Raw genomic sequence first — 18,547 nt, forward strand, 5'->3', positions numbered from 1 at the left:
GTGGGGGGGGTGAGATTGATTGGGTTGGGGGGGTGGGGGGGGTGAGATTGATTGGGGGGGTGGGGTGGGGGTGAGATTGATTGGGTGGGTGGGGTGGGGTGAGATTGATTGGGGGGTGGGGGTGGGGGGGGTGAGATTGATTGGGGGGGTGAGATTGATTGGGTTGGGGGGGTGTGGTGGATTTGTGGGGGTGGGGGGGTGAGATTGATTGGGGGGTGGGGGGGTGAGATTGATTGGGGGGTGGGGGGGTGAGATTGATTGGGGGGTGGGGTGGGGGGGTGAGATTGATTGGGGGGTGGGGTGGGGGGGTGAGATTGATTGGGGGGTGGGGGTGGGGGGGTGAGATTGATGTGGGGGTGGGGGGGTGAGATTGATGTGGGGGTGGGGGGGTGAGATTGATGTGGGGGTGGGGGGGTGAGATTGATTGGGGGGGTGAGATTGATTGGGGGGGTGGGGTTGGTGAGATTGATGGGGGGGGTGAGATTGATTGGGGGGGTGGGGGGGGTGAGATTGATTGGGGGGTGGGGGGGTGAGATTGATTGGGGGGTGGGGGGGGTGAGATTGATTGGGGGGGTGGGGGGGGTGAGATTGATTGGGGGGGGTGAGATTGATTGGGTTGGGGGGTGGGGGGGTGAGATTGATTGGGTTGGGGGGTGGGGGGGGTGAGATTGATTGGGGGGGGTGAGATTGATTGGGTGGGTGGGTGGGGTGGGGTGAGATTGATTGGGGGGTGGGGGTGGGGGTGGGGGGGTGAGATTGATTGGGGGGTGGGGGTGGGGGGGTGAGATTGATTGGGGGGTGGGGGTGGGGGGGTGAGATTGATTGGGGGGTGGGGGGTGGGGGGGTGAGATTGATTGGGGGGTGGGGTGGGGGGGTGAGATTGATTGGGGGGTGGGGGTGGGGGGTGAGATTGATTGGGGGGTGGGGGTGGGGGGGTGAGATTGATTGGGGGGTGGGGGGGTGAGAATGATTGGGGGGTGGGGGTGGGGGGTGAGATTGATTGGGGGGTGGGGTTGGGGGGGTGAGATTGATTGGGGGGTGGGGGTGGGGGGGTGAGATTGATTGGGGGGTGGGGGTGGGGGGTGAGATTGATTGGGGGGTGGGGGTGGGGGGTGAGATTGATTGGGGGGTGGGGGGGTGAGATTGATTGGGGGGTGGGGGGGTGAGATTGATTGGGGGGTGGGGGGGTGAGATTGATTGGGGGGTGGGGGTGGGGGGGTGAGATTGATGTGGGGGTGGGGGGGTGAGATGATGTGGGGGTGGGGGGGTGAGATTGATGTGGGGGTGGGGGGGTGAGATTGATGTGGGGGTGGGGGGGGTGAGATTGATGTGGGGGTGGGGGGGTGAGATTGATGTGGGGGTGGGGGGGTGAGATTGATGTGGGGGTGGGGGGGTGAGATTGATTGGGGGGTGGGGGGGTGAGATTGATTGGGGGGTGGGGGGGTGAGATTGATTGGGGGGTGGGGGGGTGAGATTGATTGGGGGGTGGGGGGGTGAGATTGATTGGGGGGTGGGGTGGGGGGGTGAGATTGATTGGGGGGTGGGGGTGGGGGGGTGAGATTGATTGGGGGGTGGGGGGGTGAGATTGATTGGGGGGTGGGGGTGGGGGGGTGAGATTGATTGGGGGGTGGGGGTGGGGGGGTGAGATTGATTGGGTGGGTGGGGGGGGGTGAGATTGATTGGGTGGGTGGGGGGGGGTGAGATTGATTGGTTGGGTGGGTGGGGGGGGGTGAGATTGATTGGTTGGGTGGGTGGGGGGGGTGAGATTGATTGGTTGGGTGGGTGGGGGGGGGTGAGATTGATTGGTTGGGTGGGTGGGGGGGGGTGAGATTGATTGGGGGGTGGGGGTGGGGGTGGGGGGGTGAGATTGATTGGGGGGTGGGGGTGGGGGGGTGAGATTGATTGGGGGGTGGGGGTGGGGGGGTGAGATTGATTGGGGTGGGGGTGGGGGGGGTGAGATTGATTGGGGGGGCGGGGTGAGATTGATTGATTGGGAGGGGCGGGGTGAGATTGATTGATTGGGAGGGGCGGGGTGAGATTGATTGGGGGGCGGGGTGAGATTGATTGGGGGGGCGGGGTGAGATTGATTGGGGGGGGCGGGGTGAGATTGATTGGGGGGGCGGGGTGAGATTGATTGGGGGGGGCGGGGTGAGATTGATTGGGGGGGGCGGGGTGAGATTGATTGGGGGGTGGGGGGGTGAGATTGATTGGGGGGTGGGGGGTGAGATTGATTGGGGGGTGGGGGTGGGGGGGGTGAGATTGATTGGGGTGGGGGGGTGAGATTGATTGGGGGGGCGGGGTGAGATTGATTGATTGGGAGGGGCGGGGTGAGATCGATTGGGGGGGCGGGGTGAGATTGATTGGGGGGGGGCGGGGTGAGATTGATTGGGGGGGGCGGGGTGAGATTGATTGGGGGGGGCGGGGTGAGATTGATTGGGGGGGGCGGGGTGAGATTGATTGGGGGGGGCGGGATGAGATTGATTGGGGGGGGCGGGGTGAGATTGATTGGGGGGGGGCGGGGTGAGATTGATTGATTGGGAGGGGCGGGGTGTGATTGATTGGGGGGGCGGGGTGAGATTGATTGGGGGGGGCGGGGTGAGATTGATTGGGGGGGCGGGGTGAGATTGATTGGGGGGGTGGGGTGAGATTGATTGGCGGGGCGGGGTGAGATTGATTGGGGGGGGCGGGGTGAGATTGATTGGGGGGGGCGGGGTGAGATTGATTGGGGGGGGCGGGGTGAGATTGATTGGGGGGGGCGGGGTGAGATTGATTGGGGGGGGCGGGGTGAGATTGATGGGGGGGGGAGTGAGATTGATGGGGGGGGGAGTGAGATTGATGGGGGGGGGAGGGGAGAGAGAGAGATTGATGCGGCGGGGGGAGTGTGATTGATGGGGGAGGGGAAGTGAGATTGATGGGGGTGGGGGAGTGAGATTGATGGGGGGGGGGGGAGTGAGATTGATGGGGGGGGAGTGAGATTGATGGGGGGGTGGGGGTGGGGGGGTGAGATTGATTGGGGGGTGGGGTGGGGGGGTGAGATTGATTGGGGGGTGGGGGTGGGGGGGTGAGATTGATTGGGGGGGGGGGCGGGGTGAGATTGATTGATTGGGGGGGGCGGGGTGAGATTGATTGATTGGGGGGGGGTGAGATTGATTGATTGGGGGGGGCGGGGTGAGATTGATTGATTGGGGGGGGGCGGGGTGAGATTGATTGATTGGGGGGGGCGGGGTGAGATTGATTGATGGGGGGGGCGGGGTGAGATTGATTGATCGGGGGGGCGGGGTGAGATTGATTGATTGGGGGGGCGGGGGTGAGATTGATTGATTGGGAGGGGCGGGGTGAGATTGATTGGGGGGGCGGGGTGAGATTGATTGGGGGGGCGGGGTGAGATTGATTGGGGGGGCGGGGTGAGATAGATTGGGGGGGCGGGGTGAGATAGATTGGGGGGGGCGGGGTGAGATTGATTGGGGGGGGCGGGGTGAGATTGATTGGGGGGGCGGGGTGAGATTGATTGATTGGGAGGGGCGGGGTGAGATTGATTGGGGGGGCGGGGTGAGATTGATTGGGGGGGTGGGGTGAGATTGATTGGGGGGGGCGGGGTGAGATTGATTGGGGGGGGGCGGGGTGAGATTGATTGGGGGGGGCGGGGTGAGATTGATTGATTGGGAGGGGCGGGGTGAGATTGATTGGGGGGGCGGGGTGAGATTGATTGGGGGGGCGGGGTGAGATTGATTGGGGGGGCGGGGTGAGATTGATTGGGGGGGGCGGGGTGAGATTGATTGGGGGGGGCGGGGTGAGATTGATTGGGGGGGGCGGGGTGAGATTGATTGGGGGGGGCGGGGTGAGATTGATTGGGGGGGCGGGGTGAGATTGATTGGGGGGGGCGGGGTGAGATTGATTGGGGGGGGCGGGGTGAGATTGATGGGGGGGGGGAGTGAGATTGATGGGGGGGGGAGGGGAGAGAGAGAGATTGATGGGGGAGGGGAAGTGAGATTGATGGGGGGGGGGAGTGAGATTGATGGGGGGGGGGGGAGTGAGATTGATGGGGGCGGGGGGGAGTGAGATTGATGGGGGGGGGGAGTGAGATTGATGGGGGGGGGGGGGGAGAGTGAGATTGATGCCGGGGGGGGTGGGGGGAAGTGAGATGGATGCGGCGGGGGCCTCCAAGCAAGTGTAGTGCTATTGATGGGTTTACGGAATTAAAATAATTTTAATCGAAGGTTGCCTGAAGGAAGAAATTAAGTATTTTTTTTAAAGAGTATGGCTTCAGCGGGTAACCCCGACAGCTCTCTTCACCCGACATATTCTGCAACCAGCAGTTCAACAGGAACAAGATCTCATCGAAATGTCTGCATTTGACGTCCCGACTTCAGAGGGAATAACCTGTAAGCTCCACGTTTATGCCACATTTTGGGTTGCCTACTATTTGATCTGCAAGTTTTTTTCCAAAGTGTGTTTAATGTAAAATTGCTCACATATTAACCACCACAACTGACAACAGTTTGGTTGAGAATGCATAAATCTGTTTATACAGGGCAGAATTTGTGGATCGTATGAAACTTGGAAGCATTGTGTACTGCGAGGAGGATAGTGTAGAAATTCAGAAGGATATAGAAAGGTTGGTGAAATGGGCAGGCAAGTGGCAGGTGAAATTCAATGCAGAGAAGTGGAAAGGGAGTGACAACATGAAGTGAAGACTACAATTCCAAAAGTGGGTGCAAGAGTAGAGGGACCTGAGTAAATATGTGCATAAGTCATTGAAGGTGTCAGGGCATGTTGAGAGAGCAGTTAATGAAGCACATGGCATCCTGGGCTTTATTATTATGTAAGACAAACTTATTTATTATTAAGAAGACAAACACGGGACACGGTGGACAGAGTACCCTTCGTCGTCCAGTACTTCCCCGGAGCGGAGAAGCTACCGCATCTCCTCCGGAGCACTTCAGTGGTCACAGGCATTCGGCCTCTGATATTCGGGTAAGCGTTCTCCAAGGCGGCCTTCACGACACACGACGGCGCAGAGTCGCTGAGCAGAAACTGATAGCCAAGTTCCGCACACATGAGGACGGCCTCAACCCGGATATTGGGTTCATGTCACACTATCTGTAATCCCCACAGCTTGCCTGGACCTGAAGAGTCTTACTGGCTGTTCTGTCTGGAGACAATACACATCTCTTTAACCTGTCTTAATGTTCTCTCCACTCACATTGTTTGTATCTCAAAGACTTGATGAGCTGTAAGTATTCGCATTCCGACCATTATTCTGTAAATTGAGTTTGTGTCTTAATATGCCCTGTTTGTGAACAGAATTCCCACTCACCTGAAGAAGGAGCTTAAGGCTCCAAAAGCTTGTGGCTTTTGCTACCAAATAAACCTGTTGGACTTTAACCTGGTGTTGTTAAACTTCTTACTGTGCTTACCCCAGTCCAACGCCAGCATCTCCACATCTTTATTATTATGGACATAGAGTACCAAAGCAAGGAAGTTATGTTAAAATTGTATGGAAAGCTGTTTCAGCCTCAACTAGAGTATTGTGTCCAGTTCTGGGCACCACATTTTAGGACGGATTTGAAAGAATTAGAGTGAGTGATGGAATGATTCTAGGGATGAGGATCTTCAGTTAAATTGATAGATTGGAGAAGTTTGGACTGTTTTCCTTGGAGAAGAGAAGACTTGATAGTATTCAAAATCATGAGAGGTTTGGGCAGAGTAGATAGAGGAAAAACTGTTCCCAATGGTGGAAAGATTGAGAATCAAAGGGCACAGATTTAAAATAATTGGCAAAAGAAACAATGCAGATATGAGGAGAAACTTTTTCACACAGACAATAGTTAATATCTGTGACATGAGAGTGTGTTGCAGGCAGGTTCAATTGAAACATTCAAGAGGGGATTAGATTATTATCTGAAAAGGAAGAATATGCAGGATAAGAAAGAAGGTACAGGGATGGCACAAGGTGCCCCGCTGTGTTTTGCTGCACAGCATTTGAGAAAGATTTTATCCCATCAGTAAGGATTAGGCAACACTATTTCAGGATTTCTATATTTCCCTTCCTTAGGGTATTCTCTTCCCAGTCACCCAGGGGTGTACATTGATAGCTCTGCTATGTCACTGGGTGCTGGAAGGTGCCAATAAACTTTATCTTTCCCTGAGGTTATGTGCCTGGTTTTCCCTCGCTACTTCCCTATAAAGTTGATGATGCACTAATATGAGGAGTGGCCAGTTTCAGGAGGATCTGAAGCCTATAACTGCAGAGCATAATTCATGATTGTATCCATGCAAGAGTCAGTAGCTTCAAATGAGTTGAAAAGTAAGTGCTTCCAAACATCATGATAAAAAGAGTGGGAAAGAAATGAGTGCCACAGTAGGAAGACCCCATCCCAATCAACTCCACATCTCCATGACTACATCTCTCTATCTAGTGTCTACAGCATGTCTGGCATATTCTTCACTCTGCCATTACCATCAAACCAGTCCTGGACAGGAAGACCAAACCTGGTTCAATAAAGAGTAAAAGAACTTGCCAGAGCAACATCAGGTGTACCATAGAATGAGATGGAAACCTGGTGAAGCAACAGCACAGGACTGCACGTATGCCGTTGACAGCTAAACAATCCCATAACCAGTGAGTCAGATGCTTGTCGCATCCAATTGTGAATGGTGGTGGTGGTGGACAATTAAGTTTGTTAGGGTACTGGACCAGAACCCCAGGTTACCTTAGGACACTGGATTTGACCAACAATTTTTCTATTTTGACGTAAAGTTGAGGATAGGGTATTTCGCTCCATGAGTAATTCCACTGACTAATTAGGGATCCTTTATAGTAAAACAAACTTTATTTTATGACAGAGTTTAACTATAACTCTAACTGTAACTTTAACTATAATGAAGCAATTTAATTATTAACCCTTTAAGAATATTTAAAAATGAAAAATTTCCAACTTTTCATTTATTCAGTTCCAAATAAGCAACACCTCTTATAGACTTAAATGCCACTTTAAATACAATTAGTAACCACGAATATACTTGCCATAATGAATGTAGACGGTCTTGAAGCTTTCAGAGAGATTTTATGGAGAGAGAGCAGCTTGTAGAAAACCTCTGTCTTCAAACAAATCAAGCCTTAACTGAAAAGCTGTTTCTCTGCTATAGACCTAGCTCCTCCCATTAATCACAGGGGTGGCACAGTGGTTAGCACTGCTGCCTCACAGCGCCAGGGACCCGGGTTCAATGCTCAGCTTGGGTCACTGTCTGTGCAGAGTCTGCATGCTCTCCCCATGTCTGCGTGTGTTTTCTCCGGGTGCTTTGGTGTCCTCCCACAGTCCGAAAGACTGGTACTGGTTAGATACATTGGCCATGCTAAATTCTCCCTCAGTGTACCCAAAAAGGTGCCGGAGTGTGGCGACTAGGGGATTTTCACAGTAACTTCATTGCAGTGTTAATTTAAGCCTACTTGTGAAACTTTAACACATGACCCTGCCTACCTAAACCCACTTTCCATTCCTTTCATCAAAAACCCCAGGGGACCTTTTTTTTGTAAACAAATCTTAGTAAACTATCTTAGTAAACACTACATGGCTAAAATGAGTAATTATCCTGCTCTCCCAGCATCTGAGCTATATTTCCAGACACCCCAACTACCTTTAGCATAAAGCTGAATTTTAAACATCCCCTTAAGCATAAAAAACAATATATTTCTATCTATAGCAGTAACATACTGTTACTTTCATCAAAAGTTATTAAAGGAAGCGGATGTTCCATCCCTCTCTTTGATGATGTCAGAGCCTAGCAAGAGTGCAAAAGACAACGCTAAAGTATTTGCAGCTGTATTTAGCCAGATGTATCAAATGGATAATCCATCTCAGCCTCCTTCTGTGCATTCCACCAGCATAAATGGTCATCTTCAGCCAATTTGATTCACTCCACATGATACCAAGAAAAAGGTCTAAATGCATCGGATAGGGCAAATGCAATGGGCCCTGACAACATCCCTACTGTAGTACTGAAATTCAGCTGTGTCTCTCACCAAGCTGTTCTAGGACATCTACAATACAGGTGGGAATTCACCCATTTATGCTCTGTTTATAAAAAACAGGACCAATCCCATCTAGGCAAGTACACCACCCCATCAGCCTACTTTCAATCATCAACTAAGTGAAGTAAGGTTTTATTGTCATTTACTCAGCAACAACCTGGTATTTGACTGAGTGCGACAACAAGGTGCCCTAGTTAAGTTGAAGGATGGACAATAAATACAGGCTTCCCAGTGATGCCTACATCCCTAGAATGAATAAAGCAAACCACTGTTTCCCTTTTGGATTACAGCACAATTTGGCAGAAAGTGATAAATCAGAATGGTTCATAGTTCAATCTCTGGTCTCTTGAGATTCTTAAATCACTGAAATGAATTTATAACCAATCTCGGCACACTGAACAGGGAGGGGAAAATGTCCTGCTCCAAATCATTGTTAGTTCACCTTTAACAGTAAGTGTGAAATGAAAAACATCAGACTTTGTTACAATGCTCATCCCTCACTCCAGCAAGCCTGTCACATAGGCTCTAGATTTTGTCTAGTCTCTCATGTGAAGTGAAGCCATTGGGTGGGGTAATATGGAGTGCTCATTGTCACAATCCTGTATATCCTGCTTGAAAATCTGAATGTTGTTGATGTTGGATAATAGCATTAGGTTCAGTATTGTGGCCCTCTGCAGTTGAATTCCCTGATACTGGCTGTCCAAGTTTGAGAATAGTGGATGAGGTATCAGTGGGCATTCGACCCTCGTTGAATCATAGGAGTCATGGCAGAAGGAAGATCTGGGAGGGAAATAGAGTAAATATTTGTTAGCGCAGCGAACTGTTTGAGCAGGATGTACCCACAGAAAAGGGAAATTGGCAGAGGGATATAGACAGGTTAAGTGAGTGGGAATATAATATTGGAAAATGTGAAGTTATGTACTTTAAAGGAGCTGAATATTATTTAAATGGAGAAAGAATGCCGAAATCTGCAGCACAGAGGGATTTGGGGATCTTCGTGCATAAAATCACAAAAAGATAGTATACAAGTTCAGCAGGTAATATGGAAGGCAAATGGAACGTTGGCCTTTACTTCAAAGGGAATGGAGTATAAAAGTAGGGAACTCTTGCTAAAACTATACAAGGCACTAGTTAGACCACACCTGGAATACTGTGACCAGTTTTGGTCCCCTTATCTAAGGAAAGATAAACTAGCATTGGAGGCAGTCCAGAGAAAGTTCACTAGGTTGGCCCAGGTATCGAAACATAGAAAATAGGTGCAGGAATAGGCCTTTCGGCCTTTCTAGCCTGCACCACCATTCAATATGGTCATGGTTAATCATGCACTTTCAGTATCCCACTCCCGCTTTCTCTCCATACTCCTTGATCCCTTTAACCATAAGGGCCACACCCAGCTTCCTCTTGAATATATCTAACAAACTGGCCCCAACAGCTTTCTGTGGTAGAGAATTCCACAGGTTCACAACTCTGACTGAAGAAGTTCTTCCTCATCTGAATCCTGAATGGTTTACCTTATTCTCAGACTGTGACCCTCAATTTTACACTTCCCCAACATCATGAACATTCTTCCCACTTCTAGCCTGTCCAGTCCCATCAGGATTTTGTATGTTTCTATGAGATTCCCTCTCATTCTAAATTCCAGTGAGTACAAGCCTAGTCGATCCAGTCTCTCTTTATATGTCAGTCCTGCTATTCCAGGAATCAGCCTGGTGAACCTTTGCCGGACTCCCTCAATAGCAAGAATGTCCTTTCTCAGACTAGGAGACCAAAACTGCATATAATATCAAAGTGTGGCCTCACCAAGACCCTGTATAACTGCAGCAAGACATCCTTACTCCTATACTCAAATCCTCTTGCTATGAAGGCCAGCATGCCATTAGCTTTCTTCACCACCTGCTGTACCTGCTTGCCAACCTTCAGCGACTGTTCTGCCATGACACCCAGGTCACATTGCACTTCCCCTTTTCCTAAACTGCCACCATTCAGATAATCTTCCTTCCTGTTTTTGCGACCAAAATGGATAACCTCACATGGACGGATTTTCTTATGAGGAGAGGTTGAGTAGGTTGGGCCTATATTCATTGGAGTTTAGAAGAATGAGAGGTGGCCTTATTGAGACATATAGCATTCTCTCGGCTTGACAGGGTAGATGCTGAGAGGTTGTTTCCCCTTGTGGGAGAGTCTGGGACCAGAGGGCATAACCTCAGAGTAATGGATCACCCATTTAAGCCAGAGATGAGGGGGAATTTCTTCTCTGAGGGTAGTGAATCTGGAATTCTTTACTACAATAGACTGTAGATTCTGGGTGATTAAGTATGTTCAAGGCTGAGACGGACTGATTTTTAATCAGTAAAGGGTTAAGGCAGGAATGTGGAGTTGAGGATGATCATATCTGATCAGTCATGATCTCATTGAATGGCAGAGCAGACTCAATGGGGCCAAATGGCCTACTTCTTATGGAAATTATATGCAACTTCTGTCACATAGTTAAAATAATGTAAATGTTTAGATTTTAAGTCGTCAGGGTGAGACTTGCATTCCAGGTTCTTGGGTTGATTTGTTTGAACAATGGAGTCGATGGAATGCAAGAAAAAGAAAGGCCTAGTCGGCTCTCTAAGAAGTCTCTTTGATTGTATTCCCCACTTACCATCTCTAATCCCACCATTATTCAAACACACCAGCCTAATTGCTTCTTGAATCCTTTACTAATTTATTTTTGCGCTAAGGTATTTCCTCATTATATTCTTATCTCCTGAAGTGCTACTACCCCAGTCTATTACCACCAGTGCTATGGTGTTTTTGCATTTATCAATATCTCTGAAGTACTTTGTTTGGGATGTCTTGTGAAAGGTTATGTATGACTGTAAGTCTTTTCATTATTTCCTGTGTGATGGTGTTCCTAACATCTACTCTGTAATATTCCTTCATTTTATCCTGACCTGTACTGGTGCATTTCATCTTTTTCTCCTTAACCATGGTGAGGTTTTCCATATTTCTCCATGTCTTGCTGAGTTAATTTTCCATTGTTTCCTTATCTATGCTTAGGTACTCCTTTACTTTATCCTTGACTATACTAACATGTTTCCTAATTTCTTCTTCACCTTACGAGACTGGACAAATATTTGTAACCTCTTCCCCTAATTTTTCAGCTGGTTATCGGATGTACGACCAAGAGGAGGTTGTGTTGGGTTGGCAAGAGAAATTATTCAGCCAGGTAACTCGTCTGTCATTCTACAGTAATATCAGAATCTCAGTGACTGATTTAGAAGCATGTCTATAAAGGAGAAATGATAATGCAAATTCCTTCAGTTTACATCTTTGCTTTATAGAAGACTAATGGAAGAACGGTGATTGGAAAAGAATACTATAGAATGTCTTCTTTTATTTTAGTTTGAAATTGACCTGTTCAAGAATGAACATGCCTGCCAGAGTCCCCTAGACTTTCAATACCACAAGGAGATTCAGTCTCTGGAGGAAACTGAAGAGAGAAAGAACTTCAGAATCTTCACCTATACTGACTTTGATCGATACACCAGCATGGAAGAGGTACTAAAACTCAATAATCCCTTTTTTATATATTAAAACAATTCAGCAAAGAAAGGATCAAATCGAATAATTAAAATCAGTTAAAGTGGGCAAATGTTGATCTTTCAGTTACTTGAAGCTCTGAACAACTTCGGGAGCCTCATGCGGCCAGATAGTATTGTGCTCATTGTACTGATCATTAACATCTGAAAGTGTCCATTCCTCTGTACTGTATACAGTGCATGGTAGCACAGTGGTTAGCAATGCTGCTTCACAGCTCCAGCGACCTGGATTCGATTCCCGGCTTGGGTCACTGCCTGTGTGGAGTTTGCACATTCTCCTCGTGTCTGCGTGGGTTTCCTCCCACAGTCCAAAGATGTGCGGGTTAAGTTGATTGGCCATGCTAAAAATTGTCCCCTAGTGTCCTGAGATCGTAGGTTAGAGGGATTAGCGGGTACATATGTAGGGATATGTAGGACCTGCGTGGGATTGTGGTCGGTGCAGACTCGATGGGCCAAATGGCCTCTTTCTGCACTGTAGGGTTTCTATGATATTGAATAAAAAAAGAGTTATAGGGTTTGAGAAAGGGAGAATCAGAAGTACGAATTCAAGTCCTACTTGTGATCTGGTGGGCTATACTATTGTTTAACTGAAGAAGGCAACTGTGCTCTTGTAGGAGTGGGAGGCATCTCCAAACTAAGCTAAAGGTTCCATTGTAGTTGGTCAATTTGCTGGTAGATAATGCTCTTTGAGTTATGGCGAGTCATATAACTAGGGCAGCAGAGAGAGCTTTAAACTAAATAATAGGGGGAGGAATCATGTGGTAAATTAAAGGGAAAGGACAAGACAATAAAGCAAAACTTCATTGCAGTGTTAATGTAAGCCTACTTGTGACACTAATAAATACATTTTAAACTTAAAAGGCAGTAAGTTTAATGATGATCTGGATGTGGCAGGAAGGTACAGAATGTACAAATCTAAGAGTGCGCCAACAGTTAAAGCCAGAGTTTGCAAAAATAGTAGAACAAACTTAAGGCTCTGTATCTGAATGCATGTAGTATTTGTAAGAAAACAGATGAATTGTCAGCACAAATAGACATAAGCATGTTTGATCTGATAGCCATTACAGAGATGTGGTTGCAAGGTGACCAATACTGTGACCTGAATATCATGGGTACTTGACATTTCGGAAGGATAGAAAGCTAGAAAAAGTTGGTAGGTTTCCTACTCGGCGTGAGTGGAGATGTATACAAAAAGAAATAATCAAATACTCACCATAATTTTAAGTTAGGAAAAGGCATTAAAATTCCCAGAGGGACTTGTTAATTTTTTAACTGCTATGAAGTTTGTGACCAACTGTTGAATAGGATCATGCAGGAGACCCCGACCTGATATGAAACAGCAGCCAGCTTTGCAAGAGTTAAATAAATACAACTTCTATTGCAGTCAGTTATAGAAATCAAAGAATCCTACAGTGCAAAAGCAAGTTATTCGGCCCATCAACTTTGCACCAGCTCTCCGATAGAGCATCCCAGCCAGAGCCTATCCCCATAACTCCACATATTTCCCCACTAATCTTCCCTAACATACACATCATGGGACACTAAAGGACAATTTAGCATGGCCAATCCACCTATCCTGTACATATTTCAATATTTATTCAGGTTTTCCAATTGTTGGGGTACCAGATCAGAAACCCCAAGATATATTCTGAAGCTAGACTAGACCCCAAACATTTTTTATTTTGGCATGAATGAGGATAAGATGTTTCACTTCAGGTGTGATTCTACTGACAAACTAGGAAGCTTTTATCAAAACAAACTTTATTTAATTACAGTTCAATTATAACAAATGAATTAGCTTAACTTTAAACAATTGAACAACACTTAAACATGATGAGACACAATTCTTAACTGCTAACCTATCACTAAGTTCCAATCAAGCAATATTTCTCTTATAGACTTAAATCCCCTTTTTAAATTAGTTACCAAAACACAGGCATACTTGCGTTGATGTAGGTTACTGGGCTTGGAGCTTTCAGAAAGCCTTTGGAGAGAGAGAGAGTGAGAAAGTGACAATGCTTCCTTCTGGCAGCCCAGACAGCAACTGCTTGAATTCTAAAATGAAAGTGAAACTGTTTTGTTCCTGCAATCTTAACTCCTCCTATTAACCACATGACTCTTTCTCTGTCAATCAACTTAATCAAAACTCACATGACTGCATACCTAGTCTAAAATCCCAGGAGAACTTAAATAAACAAAAGGTCCATTAAGTAATCCATTCCTAGCTAAAATCAGTTAGTAGCCTGCATTCCTAGCGTCTGCAGCATGTTGACTAGACAAATTGACTCTTGTAACAGAACACTTCCTCTTAAAGCAGCCCCATCTTAAAAACAAAATATAGAAAAATAGCACAGATCATCACAGAATTCTTTCCAGTTCTTTCCAGTTGTGGTTAAATTGAAATCTAGTTGTAATAAAGAAGTAAAATGTGATACAATGCCACACAACACATAGCCAAGTTTAGTCTGATAGTTGTTTATCACCTCAACATTAGTATTATTAATTTCCAGCAACTGGATTGATTCCCACATGTGCGGATTAATCGTCCTTTTTGCCTTGTGTTACATGCTTCAGACTCTGTAATAATTCCTTCAACTCAGCTCTCAGCTGCAGTCAGTACCTGAGTCAGGCTCAGCACTTTACTAAACAATGTCTGTGTTCGTGTAATCATAATAGGTTCAGAGGAGCTGTGCCAGCTTCTCATCCACCTTGGTCCTGACCACCCAATGAGTCTATGAACATGTTGCAGTTGCATTGAGCACAACCCAGGTATCGGTTGTACAAGCTGGCACGTGAACCACATTGTAGCAGATTGAGAAACCTTTGACTTCTGATGAGACTTGAGGCAAGGAGCTCTGAATCCTTAGTGTTTGCAATGAGTTGTTTTCCTGCAGGACGCAGTGGACATTGCGGGGAGTCCGTGATAAAATATGGTGCTGGACAGTGAATCTTTTCTTTGGTGGACCCCTCTGGGGCTTCTATATCATTTTTAAAAAATTGACGACTGGAACTGCTGTCAGTGCTCCAAGTGTGGTTTGCATTTCAATTCTGTCCCTCCAGAAATGATTTTCAATGCTTGGTTTACATTTGTGGCCTCATTAAACTAGGTTGTTATGCTTATTGATATGTGTTTCTCTAATACTCAGATTCTGTTCCTTAATCCTATTTAGAACCTCCTCTTCCTTTTCAAAATGTATTACCACACACTTGCCTACGTTGAAATTCATTTGCCAATTGCATGACCGTTTAGCAAGTTTATTAATATTTTCCTCCATTTTGTCACAGTCCTCTTCAGTATTAACTGCCCAACTGTGCTTCTAAATCCTGAGTTCAAACCATTTCTGTAAATTGTGATCAACAGTAGTCCCAGTGCTGTCTCTTGTGGAGCACCACTTCTCACCATTTAACACTCTGAATACAACACATTTAACCTCTGCTCTTTAATATATTTTTTGTCCTTGATGTTTTTCCATTGTATTTTGATTAATGAAAGATTTGATTATCTTTTCTACTACTGATGCTAAGCTAATTCATGTCTAGTTCAATAACTTGTTTTATCTCCTTTTTTATTTTAAGAATTACATTAATGGTATACCAAGGCTAAGACCTTACACTATATATTTTTATGGAAGATAGATTTTATATCCAGCATGGCCAAATCCCAAAATTTTAAAAAGTGCCAATGATCTTTTAAAATGACAAAAACCATGTGTGGCTCACTCCCTAATGTGAAGAGAGGAATGTACAAGAGAAAATAGTAGGTCAGTTAAAATGGCCATGAGCTATCTGAAGATTTTTAATTCAAGGGCAGCTGTCGGGGAGAGCTGAAGTGATCCACTCCATGCTGACTCCTGATGTGTCCATGAATTATGAGCAGACCAAGGCTGTCATCCTAAATACCTACAAGTTAGTCCTAGATGTATATCACAGCTGAAAAGCTCCTAAGAAGCTCACCCAGACCTACATCGAGTACGAATGGTTGGAGCAAATTGCATTCGACCGATGGGTAAACTCCCTAAGAATCCCAGGAAACTTTGTGGGGTTGCGTGAGCTGGTTTTGTTGGATTAATTCAAAAATTGTTTGCCCTTCAACCTGTGCATGCATTTGGAGGAGCAGAGAATCCTCGTAGCCAGGGAGGCAGCAGTCCCAGCAAACAGCTATAATCTCACCTATAGATCTGAAAACCTGGGCAGGATCTTTCCACATCATTCCCATGCACTTTGGGAAAATAAGCAGGATGATCTGGGTAGGAAAGGCCTCCCACCCAAAAAAGAAAAGATGAAGGAGGATTTGAGAAGCCTTGGAAGGAGAACCCCTGGTGTATTCCCATTGCAATAAAATTTGGCACTCCAGACCCGAGTACTGGAGATTGTGAGGGAAGCCCACTGGCATAACCGGGCTCCATACGAACAGTGCCCTGAAAGATGCCCCAATGGGTAGGAGCAGAGCAAGTGGAACCTCTTGCTACAGAAACTGATCCCTTTGAGGGCATGGCTCTGTGTGTCTCTGAGCTGGACAAACTTCCAGAGAACTTCCAATAGTTTTGCCCTTTCAGGATCCCGTCCCAAAATGTGAGCATGTATTATCGGACTGCCTTCAAGACGCAGGGGCCACTCAATTCTTAATGTTGGAGGAAAATTTAAACCTACCCAGCCTACCGACTCCTTTCTGAAGGCAATAGCACTGATCAGTGGTGTGTGAGGAGGGTCTGTGTTTGCACCCCTCTGTAAGGTCTACCTTGTTTCTCTTGTAAATATCGAGCCAACATAATTTGGAAATCCAAAGATACTAATATATATAGCATAAACATACTCTTCAATATTTCTGACATTTTGCAGTCATTACCAGTGAATTTATCCTGTGCATCTCTCCTTATCTCTCTCTTGATTTTTCTATGGTTTTACGTGTCTGCAGGATGTTACTTTTTAATATTCCTGGTTAATTTAATTTCTTTAGTTTTTTGACTCCCTATTTTTTTTCCTTCATTTTTCTTATTTAATTTTGTCATCCTTGGCTTTGTTTACAATGTACTTAGAGCCATGAAATACCGACAGTGCAGAAAGAGGTCATTCGGCCCATCAAGTCTGCACCGACTCTCTGAAAGAGCATCTCACCCAGGCCCTCCCCTTCACCCTATCCCCATAACCCCACGCATTTACCATGGCTAATCCACCTAACCTGTACATCTTTGGTCTGTGAGGGGGAAACTGGAGCACCTGGAGGAAACCCACGCAGACATGGAGAGAACATGCTGGAATCGAACCCAGGTCCCTGGTGCCTTGAGGAGCAGTGCTAACCATTGTGCCACCGTTAGAATATACCCTTTTCTGTCATTTACAATTTTGCTTTTATTTCTTTATTCATTCGTGGTGTTTTATTGCTGACTAGTTTATTCTTGCTTTTTAGTGGGATATGTTTATACTAAATTCTGTGTTGATCATTTTTGATCGATTGCTTTGTCAGCAGTTTTTCAGTTTATTTTCTTAGTTTCATTTCCATTTGTAGCTAAAACTTTGTGCGATTATTAATTATGTCCTTTACTCATTGTCACAGATTTTCTTTGTCCACCTTTTTCCTCCACCTCAGGCCCGAGGGCTGAATGGCCTACCCGTGCTCTTATTTCCTATGTTTTCCACTATTAGGTGCTCTGTGATATGGTTCTTTTAGCATGCTTGGTCCTCATTTTTTATATTTCAACCCATATAGATTTCTAACCTTTTGTTGGTTATGTGCCTATTTTCTGTTGCCATTATGTTTTCTTTAACTAGTCTATCGAATCAGCAGGTCCTCTCACCTTCTTACTTCCCTATCCTTTCTAATTATGTTAGAATTTGAAATATTTAGTTGCCTGACCTTTTCTTCATAATGCCTTGTATTGTGATTCCTATTGCATCTGATTCCACGCTACAGATCATTGCCTCCAGTTGGCCCATTTTATTTTGGATGCTGTGTACATCACTGTACTGGCAGTTTAACTGGTCTATAATGAATCATAGAATCCCTACAATGCAGAAGGAGGCCATTCGGTTCATCAAGTTTGCACCAACAATACTTTCACCTTGGCTGTATCCCCGTAACCCTACATATTTACCCTGCCACTCCCTCTAATCTACGCATCCCGGAACATTAAGGGGCAATTTAGCATGGCCAATGTAGCTAACCCATCCATCTTTGGAGTGTGGGGGGAAACTGGAGCACCCGGAGGAAACCCATGCAGACCCGAGGAGAATGTGCAACTTCCACACAGACAGTGACCCAATAGTTGTTCCTTTAACTTTGTTTTTGACAGTTCTTTGATGCTTCTGTTTCATAAGTGATTTGTTCCCTGACTGTTTATTTCACCCTTGTTCCTGACCTAGATCTGACAGTCACTCTCATCTCCTGTTCATTGAGTCATCAGACTTACGTTTTTTCACCGATTCCTCTTCTCTTCTCCCCCCCCCCCCGCCCACCCCACTGAAAAAAGTTTCCTAACGTCACAATCTGTCATATTGATAGAAACATCCTCTTTAAAAATATGATGAAGTTAACCACTAAATATACTGCTCAAATAATTGATTTAAGTCTTTTTGTTGGAAAGATGATACGACATTCTGACTTTAATGCATAGGAAGATGAGCATAGTGCTTCATCCCTTTGTACATACGTAAGGTGTGTTACTGTTTTCTGCTTTAAAATAGTTTTTCAATTTCTTTATTCAAGTGTCTATTTTTGATGTGTGAACCTACTCTGTGCAGGTCAATAGGCTATTTATGCAGGGCCGTAATAGTCAAGATCAATACTTTTCTAGCCCTACATTCATGCTTATCTTCCAGCAGAAGGTGCTAGTTGATTTATCTCTAATCTTTCCCACCTATTCCCAAGTCACCTAAGGGAAATGGCCAAAATCAGTCACTCCAGGAAAGACGGTGAATCAAATCTAGTATC

The 18,547-nt window shown here is 46.1% G+C and overlaps 1 protein-coding gene across 1 annotated transcript in view; it reads left to right on the forward strand.

Annotated features, from left to right (window-relative positions):
- Positions 1–18,547, forward strand: part of mks1 (MKS transition zone complex subunit 1) — a 68,073-nt gene that overhangs the window by 270 nt on the left and 49,256 nt on the right. The window contains exons 2-4 of the mRNA XM_078225071.1: positions 4,229–4,382; positions 11,182–11,246; positions 11,423–11,578. Coding sequence (XP_078081197.1) covers positions 4,343–4,382; positions 11,182–11,246; positions 11,423–11,578 — 261 coding nt within the window. The 5' untranslated portion in view covers positions 4,229–4,342. The remainder of the gene's footprint in view (positions 1–4,228; positions 4,383–11,181; positions 11,247–11,422; positions 11,579–18,547) is intronic.

Source organism: Mustelus asterias, chromosome 12 (assembly GCF_964213995.1).
Source record: "Mustelus asterias chromosome 12, sMusAst1.hap1.1, whole genome shotgun sequence".
Taxonomy (NCBI): Eukaryota; Metazoa; Chordata; class Chondrichthyes; order Carcharhiniformes; family Triakidae; genus Mustelus; species Mustelus asterias.